Here is a 21,569-nt window from a genome sequence, read left to right as displayed (position 1 = left end):
ATAGAAGGTGACTCCGATCTAAAAGGAAAAGAAACGCCAGCAAAATCCGAAGGACACAGAGAAGCGATCTCATGTTTGAGTTGGAAAAATTCAGCTTGGGCAAAACTGACGTCATTCGAAGCCAATTCAAGAACTCACCTGTTATAGTACGAAACCAAACATATGGGAGAGGTACTTCAAGTGCTTCATGCCGCTCGACCAGATCGATGCAAAAGTTGTGTGGAGAAAGGCTACATTGACAAGGATGCCTATTGTACGTATAGAAAGCAGGGACGGGAGAGTCGGCATATTACCAGAAGGGGTAAGTGTCCGGAATTTAAAAAAGCATTGACTGCAAGGAAAAGATGAGGTTTATTCACCTTAAATTTAAATTATTGCATGGCCGCTCAGGATTTACTAGAACAGACCACTTACGAATCTGAAATAGGAGATTGACACCATTGGACCTGCAAACCTTCATGGGAATGTGGTTAGACCACCGGGCGTCTCCACGTAAAAAGATCTGCATGTGAGACAATACATCGCTATAGCATGTGACGCAACTACTGGTGGAACTGTGAACTAGCCAACTTTCACACAGCCTTCCACCGAGATAAACGAACGGCTAAGAGGGCGATAGGTAGGATCGATCAGGTGCAAAAAGAGCATGCGTGTAAGGAAAAACCTCAAGCTGACCATCCAGCGGCGTAGGAAGTAATGGTTTAAGCACCTTTGCTTTCATGGAGAAGCGCCTATAGAATTATAATGGAACTATGATATTTTCTCTATGAAAATTATTCAGGGGTTATCCCCCAGCAAGAGAAAGGCGCTGACACCTTTCAGTGATATCGGAATATGGCGGCAGTTCCGGCAGTAATCATGGACGGGTCTAGACGGAATACTGAATAGGGCCCTTAACTTCACCGTGAAATCCAAACCATGCTCACTGAGTTGTTCGAAACGCTGAGCTACAATAATCCAAGAGAAATAAAGAGAAAAAGTTACTTTTAACATTGGTGCTACATCAAAAGTTGCACTCGACCAATACGTCATTTTCTCCGGGCTTTTTACGACTTAGCAATGCATTAAATAAGTCAACGACTACGTAAATCCAGCCACCAACTTTTTCTAATGTACCGGACCTGTATACTGCATGTCAAGAGTTACCTTTTAATTCCACCCATGGATCATTACCGGCGGCATTAATAGAGATATTTCATTGCCCACTGATATCAAGATAACTTCATTTAGTTCTTTGTCATCTTATCAGCGACCCTTTTAGGAGGTGTTAAAGTCACCTCATCCCTTGACTGTTTCAAACAATTAACAATCAAGATTAACGTTCTATACATCAAGTGAGGACATTTGGACGTATGTGGCTGAGGTACTTACCGTCTCCGTTTGTTTGTATCAAACAGACTAAGGAAAGCAATCCCGACGAAACTATAGTTTCATTTAGAATAACATACCCACGTGACTTAGACGAGTTAAATTTACCATTGTTTTCATTGAAGATTTTGACCGGCATAACCGCCTCGAAAATGTACTGTCCCAAGGATTTCGACTAGTTGACCACATCCTGCTCCATAAGAAGCTCGGTTTGCCACCATCTGTTACTCCTAGTTGAGGTATTACTTAAGTGGCAAAGTAAGCAGAGCTTCATTTAGCAGTTGCGAACTCCTTTTTCCCATCATTTAGAGTCCCTCAGCGTTTCATCCTTGGTCCATTTCTATTCTAACCACCTTGTGTAACGTTGCTAATTGGATGATTCCCAGCTCATTGTTATTATTATATTTATGCAAACTATGGGTCCGGATGTTTCAACTGAATATGGCTTACTCCCAAAATGTTAAAATCTTCCAATACGATTTTGATATTATATCTGGGCAGACTGCCAGGGTTCACTCCACGGTCTCATAGAAGGTACCGCCCTTTTTTCTACAGTTTCGTCTGTACTGAACATGAACACACTAATATTTTCAAAGCCGACAACAATGGATTTTACTTTTTGGTTGACTAACAAACCTACTCTGTGCACATATATTACTGGATAGCAGCTATAATAGTCAGAAAATGTGCAATGAGCAAAACGTTAGTCCTATTTCATTCGCGTGGTATTTTCAGTCCAGTACGAAACTCACCAAGGACGTCTAATTTTTCCGAAACATCAACGCCAGCCTAAAGGATCCGTGACATCGTTTTTCCTGACTTTAGGCGGGGAAGACTCTAGCTGCAATTTTCTATTAAGACGAACTTCTGGGTATCGTCACATGCAGGTAAAGATTAGTTTTGGTAGCAAAGCTGTTGGCACTGGCTCCTCATTTTTGCCCAGTTCTTCCAATTTTTCGATTCTTCAATCATTCCACTATTTCGTATGCCCTTTTATTCTCTAAACTTTGTTCAAGTGAGTCTACAGATCGTGTACAATGAATGAATGCTCAGGGGGCATGATTCCTCCCCACCCCATAACAATAATAAGAGCTATCCTGGAACCGCTTGACACATTATTCCGGGTTACCTCTCTCGCTCCCCTGCTTTGGAGAGCCTTCAACCTGACCATAATACACAACATATTTCTACCTGTCAGCGCTCCTCAGAATGTCTCTGAAAATGTTGTCAGGAGGGAGCTCCCCCCTTTTTAAATAAAGTTTTTGACGAATCCCATCCCATCTTCTACAGGAAAAAAAGGTGTGATCGGCGTCACTCACAACTCACAACTCCATTGCAAAACACATAATCAGGAAATCATGCCTTTTTAATTCTATACAGGTAAGACTGAAAGCTTCCGTGCCCACAGCGGTGTTGGGTTCTTTACCTTAATAGTCTTTGGATTTGATTATCGACTTGCTAATCGATATGGGACGCACCGTCGAGATTCTTTCTTTTATTCAGAATAACTATTTCGTTTCCTTCCAGCGAGAGGCTGAAACCATGAGCAGTTATCCATGCACTTACCCGTCGCACCAACATACCAAGCCTGCTTTGTGCCTGTTCAACAGTGCATTCGGCTACAAATGCCCAACATCATCTGCATAACCGATCAGACGCGAATCTTCTGGCATGTCGAGTCTTAATAGACTGTTGTAACAAGCGATCAAGAGTTTCGGCTCTAGGGTGAATCGCTGTGCTATCCCTCATAAAATCTATCCTTCTCTGATACTCTAGCATCTCATACAGCAGGAAACGGTTTCTCAGATAATCTTTCAATATCTGTAAGAGGTAGCTCGGCACGTGGAATGTAGTGCATAGTATACCTAGAATGTCTTTCCATCTTATGGAATTAAAGGCATATCTGATATCAAACGTTACGTGGAGCACCACGAGTTGAGCTCGGCGGCTGTGGGCCTCCACTTGACAAATCGCATTCACTGTGAATTTCCCTGCTCTAAAACCGAACTGTCTTTTAGGATAAATCTCCGGCAGCACATATCTCTTCAGCAAGTCTAGAAGCTTTTCGAGCAATTTCCCGGCAGTGTCATGCATATAAAGTTGCCGGTATGCAGACGGCAGCTCAGAATCTCCTTTCCCTTTGCTTCCAGCGGGAAGGAATAATTAATTAATAATTAATGCGGCGTTCAGGCGATGTTGGAACACCAGCTTGTATATCTCTACCGGGATATATCCAGATAGAAAGGACAGTCTTTTCCAATGCTTCTCTAGGGAAGTGAGGTGGACAATCCCCGGCCTTCCACCCTTCTGTTATCAACCCATACAAAACAGTCCATCTGCTCGGCCTTAAGTGAGCATTGTTTATAACCGACTTCCCACGGGTCTCCATTCACTTCATATACTAGGTTCTGTCAGCAGCGAACGTTACTTCTGTTTATCGTGGTACGGAATTCCTTTTTAGCTGATCTGCACTTTGTCATTGTGATACATGTATCTCCCGGCCCTAGCTCGGCAATTTCTGCCGTCTTCGAATGGATAGAAGGTTTGCCACACGATGCTCTTCGTTAGCCACCTTTAATGCGATGTATTGATGGTCGCTTGCCGAGAAGCCTTCCAGAACTCGCTACTAGTCCATTAACGACACCAGTGATGCCGGCGCAAAGGATACGTTGCGAATGCTTCCTTCGCATCTTAGGCGCCCGAATGTTGGGGTGGATCCCATATTAAAAACGACAAGAACTCTTTTCATTACCATTTCAAAAATTCATTTCCTTCTGGAGTCTGGGTGAGGCACGCTCCACTCAAAAGCCCTGGTATTGAAATCACCCCCAAATGGCATTCACCCCTCCGTGCCCAAGACAGGGCCTTACAGAACATCAAAGTCCGACGCTGTCTCATTTGGTATTAGGTAGACACTGGAAATCCAGACGAAGCAAGAACCCTGATATCTGATAAGTCTGAGCGTCATGAAGTCGAGTCTGAAGTCTGTTCTGGTGCTGTTCACTGATGAGCGTTATTTCAGCTTTTATCTTCGCAACGAACTGCGCTAGCAATTCATGAGCGGTTGTACTCCGCTACATATTGATGAAGCATTGTAGCATACGGATGATGTTAACTACTTCCTAGTTCTCTCCAATTCTGTTTTCTGAAGACTGGAAACAGCTCCGAGCGTACAGTATATGTAATACTCTCATCAGACGCGCCACATCGTTCCATGTCTTCGGACCTAATTCGACGAGGACTCCACTACCCCTCGTTTTTCGAATAGAAGACACTTCTGCGCCACTGCTTTCGGGCTTGATCCTATAACCTTCAGTCCTGAGGACTTCCGCAAAGGTCTTGTCTTCTGTCGGCTTAATAAGCAGAGCTTCTCTTTCGTCTCTCCACCTTTTCTTTTGGTACTCCACCATTTGTGTCTGCCTTAACTTGAGACAAAAAGTTTTCTTGCGGCGCAGCATGTTATTGCCTCTTGACCCTTTTTCATCTGATGACCCTGGCATGGTGCCAGGGTTGCCATTCCGCCACGGGTCTCAAAACAGTTTGCGAGTCTTCTTATTTATTTCACTGTGCGCATCCCAATGTTTCGTCGGGTATTTTAGCCCTTGCGGGCCGGGCGGGGCGGGCAGCAACACTCAGGGATGGGGATACCCTCGGCGACAAAGCCATTACCCCAGCCTCCTGAGGCCCGATATAGCTGATCTCGCACACTACACGACCAGGGTCCCAAAGGAGCTAGCTCCTGATACAACCCACAACTATTACCTTGGCACAGCTAGGCTCATATGATCCCATCGACATTGGCCACAAGTTGTCGACAGTTCCGGCAATTCCTAGTATGTTCCAACATGTATCGGTCAGCAGTTAGCTCTTCACCAAGAACCTTTCCTTTTCCTCAGAGAATCTCCAGACAGTGTTCGTAAATATCCCTAGCTCCCCCAGGTGATAGTTTAGTCTATGGTGACCAGTGAGTATTCCCACTATTGTCCGGTTTCTTGGTGAGTTTTTAACAATCTTTCGCTTGGGTTTGTTTCCTCCCATGAATACCCTGAAATGTTCCATTCCTGGTAAGTTAGCTCAGTAAAATTCCCTGAGCCTGTCGTAACCATGAACCCCTTTCCGACTCCACAAAATGCCTCTAGCCCGTATAGCGCCGACGCTGCTCCTCTCCTGGCCAGCTTATTCGCTGCTTCATTACCTTCTAACCCAATGTGACCTGGAACTCAGAGTATCCAAACCTTATTGACTGGGCCAAGCGTGTTCACTTCGTTAAGCCAGTACCATACCAGTTGGGAATTTACCTGGTATGACTTAACGCTATGATCGTAAGGCTCTTCTCTGAGGTTTAAATAATTCTGGGGCGATTGGGTTTGTATCCCCACCCGCCCATGAGCATCCTGGAATGTTCTATTCCTTACCATTTCGCCCACTATTCTTTCCCCACCTCGTACCCCAAGTCTACAGATTGAAATTCTTTTCTTTCTCAAGCTGAAGGGGAAATTAGATAATAAAACAAATTGTGTATTGTATTTACGCATTCAAATAGCTTGTTATTCCACATTGAAAATTTTCTGGTTTGGTTTTAAATACATCGATATGTAACACACTTTTAATTAGAATTTTTATGAATAAAATGTTTAAACAAAATCAAATTAACGACTCTTCAACGCATAAGATGTCCTCTCCAATACAATTGTGTTAATAGTCCATAAAACGAACAAAGAACGTCAGAGTTCTAAGTAATCGGAACGCATACAATAGTAAATAGTTTAATAATTAACGTCTAAATTTAGCATTAATATCAGTTTCTGCGTCTTGAATATCATAGTTAATAGTAATTTTAGTGTATAAGCTACGAGAATCTCAGTAAATATTCATTTTATTTCCATAGTAACAATATATGTTCGAACTATCATTTTTTATTACACTATCAATTAGTTTGTTAAATATACGAATAATTGTATATTTCCTTGGAAGACATATTTCACATTTGTTGGAAGACTTTTTATCGTAATTCTCTTAAAGGATAATGCTCGCTTGATAGTCACATTCTCATGTATATTACACGGTCGACAATTTACTCTGCTGTGTATATAAATTAGGTCACTAACTACGGAATCTGGTGACTTACTTTGTCTTAAAACCTCTTTCGCTAATATTTACTGCACTTTCTCCGCCTTTCTTACGACTTACAATAAGGTAATTTTCGTAGAATTGTTGCTTTATTGTCATAGTGTTTGTAGCCTGAACGTTTCTGTTCTCTTTGTTTAATTGAACTGGAAGACATTGATTATGAATTGCTTTCTTTTGGCTTCTCCTCTCTTCTTATCCTTACACCTAAGTTTTTATATTATTATCAATTGTAATTTATGTATATTCCTTATATTCTTCGGATGATTAATATGTAAATAAAATTGAACAGTTTTCATTGTTACATTTGTTTCTGGAAGACTTGTTTGATATTTTATGCATTATTGTCACACTCTTCGCGTTATTTAATGTAGAATATTTTCTTAAGATTATACTTCGCACTTGCGCGCATTATCTCATTCAAATTGGATTTTTATCCTGGATTAAATATCATTCTTTATGTATTCTTACAATAATTCTATAACATTTTCTCATAACTCAATATGTGATCGGTGGAATAAGAATTTATATCAATCATTTATCAAATTTGCAAAAAATAAGACGGGAAATGTATTGGAATTTGCCAATATGGGCAGACAGAAACGATTGAGGAAAACTTCTCCAGAAGTTGGAGGATCAAAATCGATCTGGAGCACAGGAAAATTACAAATTAATAAGGGAAACTATATGTAGTCATAAGAATAATAGCATCGACAGAGAGAGAGGTAAAGTTGGTTAAACACATTGTTAATCTGAGCACAGCCCATCAGCCTGCATTCCAACATATTGGATACTTGCCTGCCTTAGAATGGGCTGACATCAAAATTACAGCTTGTGCGTTGTTTTTATACAATTTCAGCAAATAGGAAAGGACAATCACAATCACACGAAAAGTACTATTATCTCATGCACATAGTGTTCCAATGCTTTATTTTTCGCACCGAGCATTCACTAAAATCCCTCAGGTTCGGTTACCTTATTCAAGAAGCAGAAAAAGATCCTCAGTTTGGATTAATAAAATTGAAGTGATGACTTCGTCAAGGAAAAGTGGAACACTCTTTTCAATCTTTGAACATTTGCTCAATGTAAAGAACAGAAGCATTCCGAGGATTCCTCGAAAAAGTTTAGTTTGTCATATAACAAGACCAAGAAGATTCTATCCAGGAGGTATAACTAGCAACCCAAAAATCAAATTTTTATTGGCCAAAAACAACGCACAGACCATAGACTGCTCTAGACGTTATAGGTGTCGTGGATAAGACAATCAGTGGGAATTCATTTGCCACACATCATGCATCTCAATTGTGTTCTAAGAACTTGAAGAGTATAGATCGTTATTGGCACATCAAACAAGGAAGGTATGCGCAACACGTAGCTGCGCACATCGACGTCCATATCATCAATCAGCCAAGTAGATCGTTTCGTCTCTTCAAGAAACATTATGTCCAACCCTTGTAAAATCTCTTGACCTTTTAGTGACCGGCTTTCTCTGAAACCTATCGCGTCATACAGCCATTTGACAGAAACACGGCACCAGGAACTTTTAGGCGGCTACAAGGCCTGGTGTTTTGTACACCAAAGTGTTGATTGATTCTCCGGAAGCAGATTTCTACTGCATTTCAAAGATTCACTTCAAAAACAGACATAATATCAAGTTCATCAGATATAACACTAGAACACCGGCGCTGTACTTTTAGTCAGAACGGATGACGATTTGGTGGAAGTCGTCATCGACAACACCCCAATAGTTAGTTAAAACAACTGATAATAGGCGGAATTTGGTAGTCATCATCAAATGTGGATCCCTAACTGAACAACTAAACCGAAACTTGGAAGTCCCCAATCTTCAGTTAAAATCCTTATACAAAAACCAACTTTGAGATGATTTTACCCGCTTCACCAACAAGGCTCGAAAGTCGATCCATCATTTACTACATCCTGCTGTCTTATGAAAGCAGACTTCGCAGTTAAAATAAATGTATCCTCTTTTCAGCTGTAGAAGCAAGTAATGACCATAATAGGACCTTTTGCCCATACTAAGTGGGACATGTGGGCTCACCTATTAATCCTTTATTTCAAAAGCATGTCTGGGCCCCGGGGTGATAATCATACGCCTTCCTGAAGTTGAACAATCAGTCTAATAGTATTAAACTCCCTCGGGGTAACCATCTCCTTTCACTCACCCTCTCGTCAGGTCTACCTCTCGCCACTTGCATTCTTAAAATAAAACACCTGAAATGCCTTCAGGACAAAAAGCGGGTAATAAGCGATAAGATCATTCACATGTGAACAACTTTGTGATTAATGGCAAGCACTTGTTAATTTTACAAAATATAAATCTGCGTTCATTCGTGTTCCCGTGCAAAAAATCGAGTAACTCCATCGAAAGGACGAACTGAAATCGAATCATGGCAACTCCGCCAGGAAGGGGAATAGAAATAGAAATTCTTTAAGATAATTTGCGATCTGGAAGTTTGAAATACGGAAATGAGGGTTGTCGTTGGAAGATATTCTAAAGAATGAGCTCTTAAACGAGGAATGCCTTAAACGAAGAATGTCTCAACCCGACAATCATGGCAGACTAGTATGACTCATATTTCCGCGATCGGGATCGGGCTGGGGGATAGAAATTTAACGAAATTGGATATATAATTTGCACCCCGGGTCTGGAGTTTCTCCGGAATCCGAAAGCGAAATAAAATTGTTAAATTAATGGATAATGGCCTTCGCAATTGACTTAAGTAGTATTTACTAAGAAACCTCATGAACTCCATTAAAGGACTGACAAGCATCGTTCAGTACTGTTCAAAACACTTTCAGAATTTAATGATTGCACTCATCAGAGTAACGTGGTAAATCTATAAAACCAGCAACAAGACAAAATGGGGAAGATGGAGTGAGTGACAATGAGAACCTGACAAACTTGACAAGGTAATGAATTCATAAAGTATTAGTAGCTGTGACCTCTATCAACATACGAAAACTGCAGTAGGTAGGTCATGCAATTTGAATAGATGGTAGAAGAATTCCCAAATGCCTATTCAGTAGCAAGTTAAGGCGAAGGAGTGAGGAGGGTAAAGGCAAAAATCGAAGTATGTAATCCAATAGAAGAAAAGAAATCGTATAGAATATCGCGTCGTATGAGTGTTGCATATGCCGAACTACAGAAGAATGGAGAGCTAAAGGTTTTAGGTCATTGCTGCAAGGAGTATTTCGCAGTCGATTCTATACCGCATTACACCCTTAAATGCGCCTAACGAACTAACACTGAATTTAACGATCTGTCGATGGAATTATTACAAGAGACGAGATGCTTTTTTACGATTGGAGCAACCGAACTCCCGGGCGTCGATAAATGATTGCAGAGCTTCATCAGTACGTCACTTAGCTACTCTGACATCCAATAGTAGAAGTGTTCAAAAATAACTCCATGTTCCGCAGCCACCATAACCCATTGTTCAAAGTACGGTTCAGAGCAGCAAGAGGGTAGTTGAAGGAAGCCGGTAGGACCTACTTCTCATGCCTAATAACTTGGACGATGGGCAAAGTGGGCAAGCGTTAGCAACTTTCCTCCTACTTCGTGATTAAATAAAGATGCTCAATGAGAAGAAAAGTGTTCACCATCCGTAAAATCACCAAATCGTAACAGAGAAAATGTGTCAAAGGATTATGAGAACGTTGAACGAGTCAATCGGTCAAACTTCTCTGAAGAAACGAAAGGGGGGGGGGGATTGGTTGTGAATTTCAAAGGTAGGACATGCTTAGAGGTAGGTACCCAAGAAAAAAAGACGAAAGGAGGATCTGACTAAAAGTAATCATCATCTCTAAACGATGAAAGGAAACATGCGCCGACTTCCTCCGACCGTTAATCTCGGCAAAAATCTCAAGTTGAAATATGGAAAGTTCGAGAATATTATCGGGAACAAGTTCTTAAGTTAAATGGAAAAATCGTTGGGCGAGAGGTAAATATAAAAGCTATAATGTTAGAATCCATCATCGAGGGCAAGAGCAATCGGATTACAAGAATCCGATCAGCTTGAATTCTCTTCTCTATCGAAGAAGGCTGCACACAAACTAGTGGGGGTTGGGAGAATAAAAATAGATTGAATTGTATGTCCGCTTAGGAAATAGGTAGCAGCGAAATGATGGTATAGATGTCTTTGGTTTTCGGAATGTCGGAGGTGAGATAGAATTCAAACTCTATACTCAATCACTGTGAGGTCAGAAAAATGTTGGTGGAACTGCAATTATCGAACTTAACCATAATTATGTAGGGATCAAATGGTAGACAAAACAGGATAGGCAGTATTGTAGGTGTTCGATGAAAATGAGGTCAAGGAACACTCTGATGTCCAGTTTGTAATGGTTAAAAATGGTTTGATTCCACCTAGCACACCATCCGCTGAAAATGAGGGGAGGTTGAGTACTTTTGTAATAGACACACAAGGATACATCCTGAAAAATCTTGGCCTTATTCAAGTGACGTATGTCAGGAAACGTGTCCTGCACGATCCATCCTATCTGAGGAAGCGGCCTGTAGTTTGTAGAAAATATGACAAACGCAAGTGCTGTATTAGCGAAGAAAGTCGCTTAACCTGTGGCGCACTACATCCACAGTTATCACAAAATAACCTTAGATCAGAAGTGAGTTGGCGGCTAAAAAGCTTGCTTACAATATATTAAGCCAGTTGCCCAGTTAGGCTACGAACAGCTTTAAGATAGACATTTTCTCAGAAGTCCTTGTGGTTGACATATGGCTTAATATCTCTGCTATGAAGGAGAAATTATTGCTTAAATTACCCATTGAGTTAGGAAAGCATGTGATGCTGCTTTGATCCAAAAGCTCGTGCTTCCCAACAGGCAACCGAATTCTCAATAGATCTGTGAAAATGCAGTACTGCAAAATAGGTGCTTTCAGCAAGGTGACTCCATCAGCGATTCACAGAAAGATCCAGTAGTGTTTAACCAGAGAAATCATTTGGAGGGGTAATAAAAATTGTTTCAAAGGGTTGTGTGAAGAGGATATAGTACCGAAAAAATAGCCACCTTTGCTTTTGCTTGAAAACGGCGAAAAGCAAACGACAATAATGATCCAGGTTTTGAATGGCGTTTAAAATTGGCGGCCTTATTCGCGAAAACCTTGGAGGCGTAGTATATTCCTTACCAAGTAGAAAAAAAGGAAATATGATGGGTGACTTACGCCATATCTATTTCCAACAATTGATACAAGCCTGTTGTGGATAACCATCACAGATGACTTCTCCCCATCGTTGAAAAACGAAATAGTACCTCCTAACGACCGTATGTGTTTCGGCATACCCACTCTGGAGTAGATGCATATAATGATTGTGAACCTAGCAGGAAATGCAGCAGTATGTGTCTTCCGTAGGTATAGGGAATGATGTGAACACGTCTCGTTAAAATGTTCATACTGCAGTCGCTAAGGAAAACCGTACTACTTATACCACATGACACCATCCTTCTTCTACCTCCTCTACTATTCGAAAATAACAGAAGTAGTTTAGGTTATTGGATAAGAAATCATTTAATTCGAAATGAGCAGCCGTCCTTAGTTGACCCAACCAGTGGAACAAGTATAGTCAACGAGCAACGACCAACCTGGTGATGACTTCATCAGTCATTCAAGAAAGGAGTTTAAATAGTTTGGTCTACCGAATTGGGATGCAGCACAAGCATTGACAAAATGGAACCGTAGTGCGTGTAGAATAATTTCTACATTTAAATTTTTTCCACAGGTCACTTTTCCAGCTATTCGGAATTCTTGAAACGTTGACGGTTACCTGTTAACCACCATCAGTGGTGGTGGACGAGTAGTTTGTTTGAATTGAAAGTTGACATATTTGGGAACAAATTTTAAAAACAGTAATATCTGAGAAATATGAAGAGAAACAGGCTGAATAAAGTTTTTTAATCTGTGCGATCTAAAGTGTTAACATAAGTTAAAAATTGGCAATAAATGATGGACCGAAGATCCATATTAGATAAGGCCAAAAACAGCGCTATGAAGTGATACCAACAAGTATAGTCTCAATGTCTCAAACAGGAGATTTTCATTTTACATAAAATCAATTATGTACTTCAGAATTAAATAAAAAAGACACTAATATAAATTCTTTTCCACACCAACAATGAAAAATAATCAAAAAACTCAACAAATTCTTATCCTACTATTTAAAATGGAAGACCAATTTCAAATGCCTCTATCAAAGCACTCCCTGAATCATAAATTCCAATAACCCCAAACAGAACACCTAAAAATATTATGAAATAGTCGTATGCGATTTGCTTCTGATCCAAAGTGTGTCCTTTAATTTTCAAATGGAAATAGCATGGCCAAATGAAGCTCAACATTGTTCCTGTGAAGCTCCCAATGAAGCCCATCAGAATTGAGAAGTGTGGAATAAAAACAGCCATCATGATTGTTCCTACAATAACCCCAACCCGAAATCCCAAACCCCACACTTTCAATTCCCCATCCAAATGCCAAATCGTTGTAAACTTGGTTTTCGGTGGACCTCGAAAGAATGCTCGTTCCAGAAGCTCGCAAGCAGCATAGTATGGAAGAGGATAACTAAGAATTGCTTTCACTACAAGGAAGAAGTTTACCAATCCTTTGAACCCTTGAGAGTGTAAATTGTTTGTGATGACTTGCTGAGTATCGTTTTGAAAAGTCAGGAAGCAAATATAGCCGAACAGGGATTTGAAAGCTGCTGCCGCAATATGGGACCAATCCAACATCCAGTTGAACTTGGATCTATCCTCCATATTGCCTTCCAGTGTGGGCAGGAATATTTGTGAGGTATAGGAGAAAACGATAACTCCTAATGATATTGGGAAGTTAGCCATGTCTATGCTCCATTTGACTTTGGACCAACCCCAATCGCCTATTTCTAGCAAGCAATATCCTATAATCACGGCGTTGATGACCAAATGGGACATAGTGCACCAGAATGATAACAAGGACACCATTTGTAACGATTTGAGAAATGCTAAGGGTAACAAGAATATCCCGGTCATCATCATCCACGATCTTGTATCTAGTGCACCTTCGGGCCATGTTCCGGCCAGAAGATCTCCGCATACGACCACGTACAAAATGCAGGTCATGAGCAGCTCAATAATTTGGGCGATGCTTACCGCTCTTGCTCCATATTTCGGCCCGAAGCAAACTTTGGCGATAGCCACGTAGCTGTCGCGAACTCGCACTAGTTCACCGGTGTTTGGATCTGGTTCGTATAAACATTGGACCAGGACTTTTCCAGTGTAGCAGCAAATGTGCGCGATACCTACCATAGCAATGATGGCCCAGTAGCCACCTCGAAGTACTGCAAATGGTAGCGAGACGATGAACATTCCTTGAATGGCGTTCGTCACATTCCAAGCGGCTTGCATTTCATCGATTTTAATATCTGAATGACCTCCTTCACCAGCACAAGCGAATGAACTTTCAGATGATGCAAAGCTGCCTTGCCTGCAATAAGAAGAATAATCGTTAAAGTTTATACCGCCATAAGTTGTATATTTCACTGAAATAGAAAAAAAATGTATATTTGTGGTTTGAATACTAGTGAAACCTAATGAAAACAATGAATGTGTGATCACATGGCTATACTGCTGCCAATTTATAGCAAGTTCTGTATGGTAATCCAACATATTACTGGTGGATTTACACTGGGTGAAATAAATCACTACCGTTCTGATGCCTGCTCCACACTCCAAACTTCCACAAACGTTTGGTAGACTAAACATCGACATCCACATCTTTAAAAGTGCATCAGTGTTTTCTGAGCAGGAAAACGAATTCCCTTTGATTTGTCCAAAAAAACCGAAACCGCAACTGAAACCGTGACCGTCTAGCTTACCCCACTCAAAACTTTTCCTAGGGCTACGTGAGTATTGGAAAAGATAGCATGTCGTGCTTAAGGAAGCGATGGTTACCCTGTTGACTTTCTATGGCTTTCTCTCTTATTATCCTTGACTGCTCTTGCTAGATCTGACAGAAAAGGCTCATTTAGAAATATACAGGCATTTTTTTCTACAGGCGTATATGGACAGCAACAGAAGTCACGCAAAAAGCAGAAGCAATCGTAATCCTCCCCGAGAGTGGCGTCATTACGAAATAGAGCGTAGATAGTTTGCTGCAGAGCGAACTGAGGAAAAGTCGAAAGAAGGAAAACGCCTTTCGAGGAGACTCCATTCAGGGAGTCTAGAGGGTGCAGAAAAAGAAGGCGAAGAAGGATATTGATTGAAAACCTTCTGGCTAAAGTCAAAGCAGAGTAGCGGACGGAGCAAACATAGGCAAAGAAACGAAGAAGGACTAGTCCACCAACTCTTTTCACTATAACAGTGGACAGTGAAGTAGTAACGTCTTCCAAATGGAAAATAACGGCTAATGGAATTCCCGTTGAATTAGGTCCGAAAACAACCGACAATTGTACGTTCTGTGATGGGGTCAAGGGGCTAACTAGCAATCTTGCAAAGAAATATCGAAGTCGAAGACGCCATCAAGGCCAAAGGCAATCAATGCCCGGATAGGCATTACTTATGTGAATTTTCGAGACCAAAAACTAGTAGGTAGAAGCTGCCGAACAAGATAGAGGTAGCTTCATCAAATCAGAATCGGTTGCATAATGTTATGTTGAATGCGCGTACGGGAAGCCCAAATAAATTGCTATAGATGTTTGGACTATTAGAACACAATCTACCGGGAATCTAACAGAAGGGCAGCATGCTGTTACAAAGTGAAGACTTACGATGAAAAAGCGACTTATTTATTCTTCAAGGTTCGTGACGCGACTATTGAGGGTGTTGCACATATTGCGGGTGGTCCCATCTTCGTGGCGAAACTGGAAAAGTTTAAGATGCCTCTAACATGTAAGCACCATGAACAGTTCCTTGCGGAGGTAAAAGTTAATCAGCGAACAGTATCGGAACGAGTTTCCAGCATCATCGCATTTCGACTCAGCAATCCCGCGCCCGAGTTTGGGTGCTAGTTCAAAGCGAAGTGCATTTAAAGATTACATTTCTTTAATATCAATCAAACACCGATTCAAATGATGCCGAACTTTCGATGCGATCGCATCCTGGTCGAGGAAGAATTTATCGCCAGGGCGTTTGGATAGGATATATCTTATCCAGACTACAAAGGAAAGCGGATCCTGGATATGGCGGGACGATCGGATTCGTAGTTTGAAATATCGGATCTATGCTAACGTTCTGCCGCCCAGGCTATGGAGGAAGCATACCTGACGTGATCTGTGAATCACTGGTGCCATCTGGTCGATATGCGAATATCAATACATCGCGTTAGTAGTCGAAGCTATCTTTTGGCGTTGCCCTCCCTGCGTTTGGAACGTTGCTAAAGTGAACATTGAGAGATTCGTCATAGTTTTGGGGCAAGCGGACCAGTGCTAAAAGATACCTTGGGGGCGAAGGAACTGCAGCTGATACTGTCGTAAGTTCAGTTAGAAACTTGACAGCGACAGCCTGCGGGATTTCCGGAGGGCACCTATCACTGACAAATCTGCTATATTTTGGAGAACGGCGGAAACTACCAGGTTCCGAAAAGGGTATCATAAGCTCCGTACTTTTAGTGCTTGCCTAAATGGGGAAAGTTTTCGCTGTAAATTTCGTTCGATTCAACCGTGAGTGAGGGACCAACCCTGAGCTTCTCACTCTTCTTTCTCCTTCTGTCAGCATTCGCTTCAGAGCTGCTTGAAGGTTGAGAAAAAGGATCGTTGGGGGCCGATGTTTTACCATACTTCTAACTATCCCATCTTGTTAACCCAAATGCAGTGGAGGGGGATTGGCTGACAACACGTAGTCTTCAGTTGCAGTCAAGACTATTGAAGTCGATAGATGGGGTTTGAGGACACTAATCTGTCAGATTACGATAGTGGGAATAGTTCCCAGTGGAACATTCAGAAGAGCTACCCAATAGCAGGCTGCCATCTTAACGTACGACATATTTGTTGTGGGGAGGGGGGGGGGGCGGGTTGTAACACCAGCCTAAGGGGCTCGCATCTATTAGAACACCTGGTAGGGACGGAACTGCAGATTCCTAATTTTCTCCAATGCAATCAAGCGAGAAGTCATCAACATCACGGTTGCATTTTCTGACACTCTCAGGTCACAGGCGCATCAGTTCTGTAATGGGCATAGATTCACCATTGGCCGCTTATTTCGAAATCCGCGAAAGAATGATTAGATGACGTAAAAACTAGAGCTGGGCGTCCCAGCTACGATCACTTAGATGCGCATTAAATCCATTGTTGAAATTGAGAAAATAACTGGTATGAGGTCGGCGAAGAGAACTCTCCACTCAATATACCAAAGTAGGGTAAATCCCCATGGTAGAACCATGGTGGATTCTGTAAAACGAGAGAAACAAATGTCAAGAGTAACAATTAACCGAACTCTGAAGTCTGATTCAACTGTTGGAAAAAATCGGTGCTACGAGGCTCCAAAAGCTCTGATGTAGAGTACAAGGTTGCCCGGTGCCACCTCCAAATTGGAGCGGATCCTTGCCAAAATACGAGTAGTTAGGTAACTTATGGTAATAAAACGGAAGGGACCAAAGTGATGAAAAAAAGCAAACCATCTGCTTGAACTGTATTTCCCAGGAAGCATCCAAAATCTTAGCCATACACAGCCCTCAACCCAGAAACTGTACTCTGCCATTCAAAATAGTGTTACTTGAGCGAATAAAATGGGCATTTAGCTCGTTCGGTAAATAGAAATCTGCGAGTTTAGCTAACATCATTGCTATTACAATAATATAGAAAAGGAATGCCCTGGATCGATTTATTAAGAATGTATATCGCGCATGCTTAGCACAAGCTTATATTTGAATTACCTGTCGTAATATCCTGATGTTTATTGTCAAACCAGAGAACCCTAATTACACGAACGCAAAAAACTTCCAACTGATCTGTCTAACTTCTTATCTACTAACTGGACTGGAACAAGACTGTTATGGCAGGCGGTAATACATAAATTGCTACGGTTAAGGGAGGACACAGGGCCCTTCCGCAAGCATTTGCGATTGATCAGCCGTACAAATTATCGACAACGATTGGAACCGCTAGAATTCAACTGTGCAGATAATCCACAGTTGGTGCCTCCATACTAGACTCACGGTGAACGCTGGGAAGTCCGAACAAGTTCACTAGGAGTGTTAGGTAGAACAACTTTACGTTACCCACCTTACCATGTCAAATATTTAGTAATGCATCTTAACTTCAAGCTAGAAGCAATATCAGATATCTTACGAACTGCAAGGGATTTTAGGTTACATATTCGAAGTAGAAATATACGCCATATTGGCAGCAAAAGAATGTTTCCGACAAAAATGGCAAGGTCGCATCATTCGAATCTGTTGCGACAGTAAGGCAGAATTATCAGGATTAAATAGCAACAATATATCGAGCCAGTTGGTGTGGAGTTACCAACTGTTGCTGCTGAAACTTGGTCTACTGCACAAAGTGTTCCTTGAACATCGCTGTTAATATGAAGAATGACAGATGGGCTCGCCAAAGGTCAGACCAGCATTTGCCATGTGGGCAACCAATGCTAACTCTCCTCCAGAGTAGTATTTTCATTGTTTTTTAAGAAGAGGGATGTAGCAATCCTGACACGGCTTTAAATGGGGCACTGGTCCTTCGAAGTACACTTATATGTGTCTCGCACCACTGGTGTAGGAGCTGTACCTCCCCCGTTCCAATTAGTTTCATGTATATTTAATAATGCCACCTTTTGTTGTTGTTGTCATTTAGGCGACTATTACTACGGGGCAGCATGACAGCAAAGTTTTGAAATAATAAAAACTTGTTGTTTCTTTTTCGTTGGTGTGTTTGCACTGATGAAGGGAACAAGTGGTTCCCGAAATATCGGTATTTGCAAGAATAAATACCCACACTAACGAAAAAGAAACAACAAGTTTTTATTATTTCAATTAATTAATCGTTGGAAACACCGCATAATTTCACTCTGAGCAGAGTTTTATTTCTATAAAAAATTCGAAACACGATTAAATAACAAGGCTAACTAGGAGCGTATATCAGTGGTCTACTGTATACAGTATACCAAAGGGTTCTTTACAGCAAAGAAAACGGACAGGAGTTATTGCCCCCGGAAGTAATAATTTAAATCAATGGGTGATCACACCTGTATATTTCAGGCGAAAGCATAGGTCATCGACCGGGTGGCTTTTCAAACTCCAAAGGAACTATAGGAAGCAGAACACTAGATTCTAAGCCACAGTTAAGAGGAATATAAACTGGTATAAAAATACCTCGATAAATTAAATTAATTTGGCTTACACTATAAGGTCTGGATAATCTGTGTTTTGGACCATATTTGAATGGACCCTTCTATGTAATTGGAAAAGTGTTTCTGATCATAACACTTGGAAAAGAGAAGCAACAGTGGGAGGAACTATACTAGACAAGCTTACCATGAATGGAGTGTCCTGGGTGTTTGTGGGGACATATTACCCAAAGCGATTCCAGTTGAAAAGAACGTTGGAATCATAGTTGGGGTACTCACAGATCGCTGCAGACTAAGCTAACATCTAGGAATGGTGGGGATATTTTTGGACATTATCTGCACATTGTGTCAATGGGTCGGCATTCAGCAAAAATACACACCTTGAAGAATACCTAATACAACTTCAAAGACTGAAGTACCTAGAAGTGGGAACAACCTAAAATTTTAGTCGCTTTTGGGACTAATATTTCTTATCCTAAAATTGTCTTTATGTCCTTATTTTACTTAGAGTTTTAACGTTTTTCTTTCAATTTTCAATTTTTTTTCAATAATTTAATTAATTAATAAACACCTTCCTTTTAATATAGGAGAAATTAATCGAAATATTACCTGTAACCCCCAGATCTCTGATATCCTTGATCATATTCATTTCCGATGAACGAAGTGTGAGCCATTTCACCAGCGCCTTGATTGTCGCCATCCTGTTGCATGTATCCATTTGGATTTCGGAAAGGATTCAGCTCGTGTGTTTCGCAGTGTGACTCTGAAATACCAAACAATCAGATTTCGGGAACAAATAAAATTCAAACCACTTTTACCATCAGTATCAGCGAATCGAACGTTTTGGGGGCGGGGTGGAATGGGTGGTGCTCCGCCACCCAAGTTGCCAGCCGGCTGCTCATACTCGCCCTTATTTGGTTTTCCGGGCATTTGTTGGCGAGCCGTTTGCATTGCCACGTTCAGCACATTTTTGACTGGTGGCAACTGCATTGATCGGACTTGATTTAGGAAGGACATTTTGTCGCCTCAGCTGTTCGTTCTTGTCGCCTGGGGCTTGGATTATATACGGATCTATCGATTTTTCTTCTCTCCTCAGTTTTTTTTCGGTGGATTTCGTTAGTTTTGGAAGCACAACTTCCTTTTCGTTTGAAAAGTTTCAATCTCTTTTTATAAAATGGAAGAATGAATTTGATATGTTTCGAACCTTGGGATATCTCCTAAATTTATTATTTACATATGAATACACTAAGGAGTTTTCTGAGTCAAGCATGATATATCGACACTGTCCGCATGATTAACTTTTTCTCTACAACTCAAAGGACGCTTTTTACACTAAAACATTAGAAAACACTTTCCTCAACTTGGTTATATCGATTGCAGCGGGAGCCGTACAAAGCGATGCTAAGTCAACAAGAGACCTGTACGAGAAGGTCCTTTCTGGGGGTTGACGGGCAAAAGTTTTCTGCTTCCGACGAAAAACTCCTTACGCAACAATTTTCTGCATTCACATCCCGAAATTATCAATTCGGCATTTTCGCGATAATAGATTTCAAGATAATGAAAGTGTAATCACAACGAAAATAAATTTAAGAAAAACTTTTCTTTTGTTGAGATTTTATGTGGAAAATAAGACGGCGACAAGGGAAAATCAAGAACCGATCAATCTGGCATTTCTCACCCTTTTCCTTTCCAAATTGGAAGAAAGACGAGGACGAAGGATGCTGCGTGTACAAGATGGAATTTTCGAAGATTGTATTCGGGACGTTTTTGAATCCTGCGCGTTAATGTCGAACATAGCTGTTTAGGGTTGAAAACTAAATTAAGGTGTTTGTACTCGAATAGCGCATCATTTCAAAATTTGTGTATCCTTTCAATTAAATAAATCTTGAAATGAAAGGAAATAGGTATTCAGAAAAATGACTGCTCTTTGCTATAAGGATTATGGGATACAATAGAAATTCCATATAAATGGGATACCAAGCAACATTTTTGGGAAGTACCGTAAAATTTAGAGATGCTCTTAACTTTTAGTAACAAGTTTTGTAGCCAAATTGAGAAAATTACACAAAGTCTCCTTCAGAATACTTCAAGTAAGTGCCATTCTGCAACTTTCTGATATGCATCCCTATGGAAACAGGAACGAATCTCTTTTTTATAAAGGTTTGTCCCGTTCACAAGCGGGGCTGACTCGGGAAATAGGAAAAAATCAATTTCAAAATTTTACGTTACAACTTAGGTTTATTTTTTAGGGAGATTAATTTCCTGAAATTTCTTTGTCAAACCCAGAATCATCAGAAGATTCGACACTGATCAACAAAATCAGTGTTCGCCTTACTCTAACTGGCCTATATAAACTGCGTCCGGCACTTTGTGCGAATAGGCTTTGGGATATACTTCCTTGTATTCAGGAATATCTAATCTCTTTCCTAAATCCTTGACATTATTCTCTTATTCGGAATTCTAATCAATGAGACCTACTGGACCTCACTAAAAGCGAAAGCCCTTCCTTCCGAAAGTTCGATTTACTAATATAGTTTTAACTGCCTTCGGACACCATATTGACGTAGTGGGGCTGCCTGTAAAAAAATCCACAACTACACTAAAAATGGCCAAACAAAAGTATGGAATCTAAGGATATTGACTCTGCAAGTGGTAAGGAGTCAAAGATTTCGAATCCAGCATCAATTATGAGTAATCAAATCGTGACCGGATATCGGAAGCCTCACCACAATTATGTACACTCATCACGGAGAAACCAGTGGAAAACATGCTCTCCACTTCAATGA

The 21,569-nt window shown here is 40.9% G+C and overlaps 1 protein-coding gene across 1 annotated transcript; it reads right to left on the bottom strand.

The window, feature by feature from the left end:
- Window positions 1-5,804: 5,804 nt before the first annotated feature.
- On the bottom strand, window positions 5,805-20,462 carry LOC119655868 (vesicular inhibitory amino acid transporter). Its single transcript, XM_038061995.1, has 3 exons — window positions 19,602-20,462; window positions 19,393-19,546; window positions 5,805-13,987 (listed from the first exon to the last, which is right to left on the bottom strand). Exons 1-3 carry the CDS (start codon window positions 19,798-19,800, stop codon window positions 12,688-12,690), a joined length of 1,653 nt encoding a protein of 550 aa, XP_037917923.1. The 5' UTR covers window positions 19,801-20,462; the 3' UTR covers window positions 5,805-12,687.
- Between the last annotated feature and the right edge of the window lie 1,107 nt (window positions 20,463-21,569).

Source organism: Hermetia illucens, chromosome 4 (assembly GCF_905115235.1).
Source record: "Hermetia illucens chromosome 4, iHerIll2.2.curated.20191125, whole genome shotgun sequence".
In the NCBI taxonomy this organism is placed as follows: Eukaryota; Metazoa; Arthropoda; class Insecta; order Diptera; family Stratiomyidae; genus Hermetia; species Hermetia illucens.
Note: the sequence above shows the minus strand (reverse complement) of the source record. Positions and strands in the feature narration are given on the sequence as shown.

Bases quoted from the DNA above. Each gene is read 5' to 3' on its own strand.
- LOC119655868 (XM_038061995.1), bottom strand. From the start codon at position 19,800: ATGTCCTTCCTAAATCAAGTCCGATCAATGCAGTTGCCACCAGTCAAA. The intron at 19,547-19,601 runs GTAAAAGTGGTT...TTGGTATTTCAG, and splicing joins TCGATTCGCTGATACTGATG to AGTCACACTGCGAAACACAC. The intron at 13,988-19,392 runs GTAATATTTCGA...TTCTTATTGCAG, and splicing joins CAGAGATCTGGGGGTTACAG to GCAAGGCAGCTTTGCATCAT.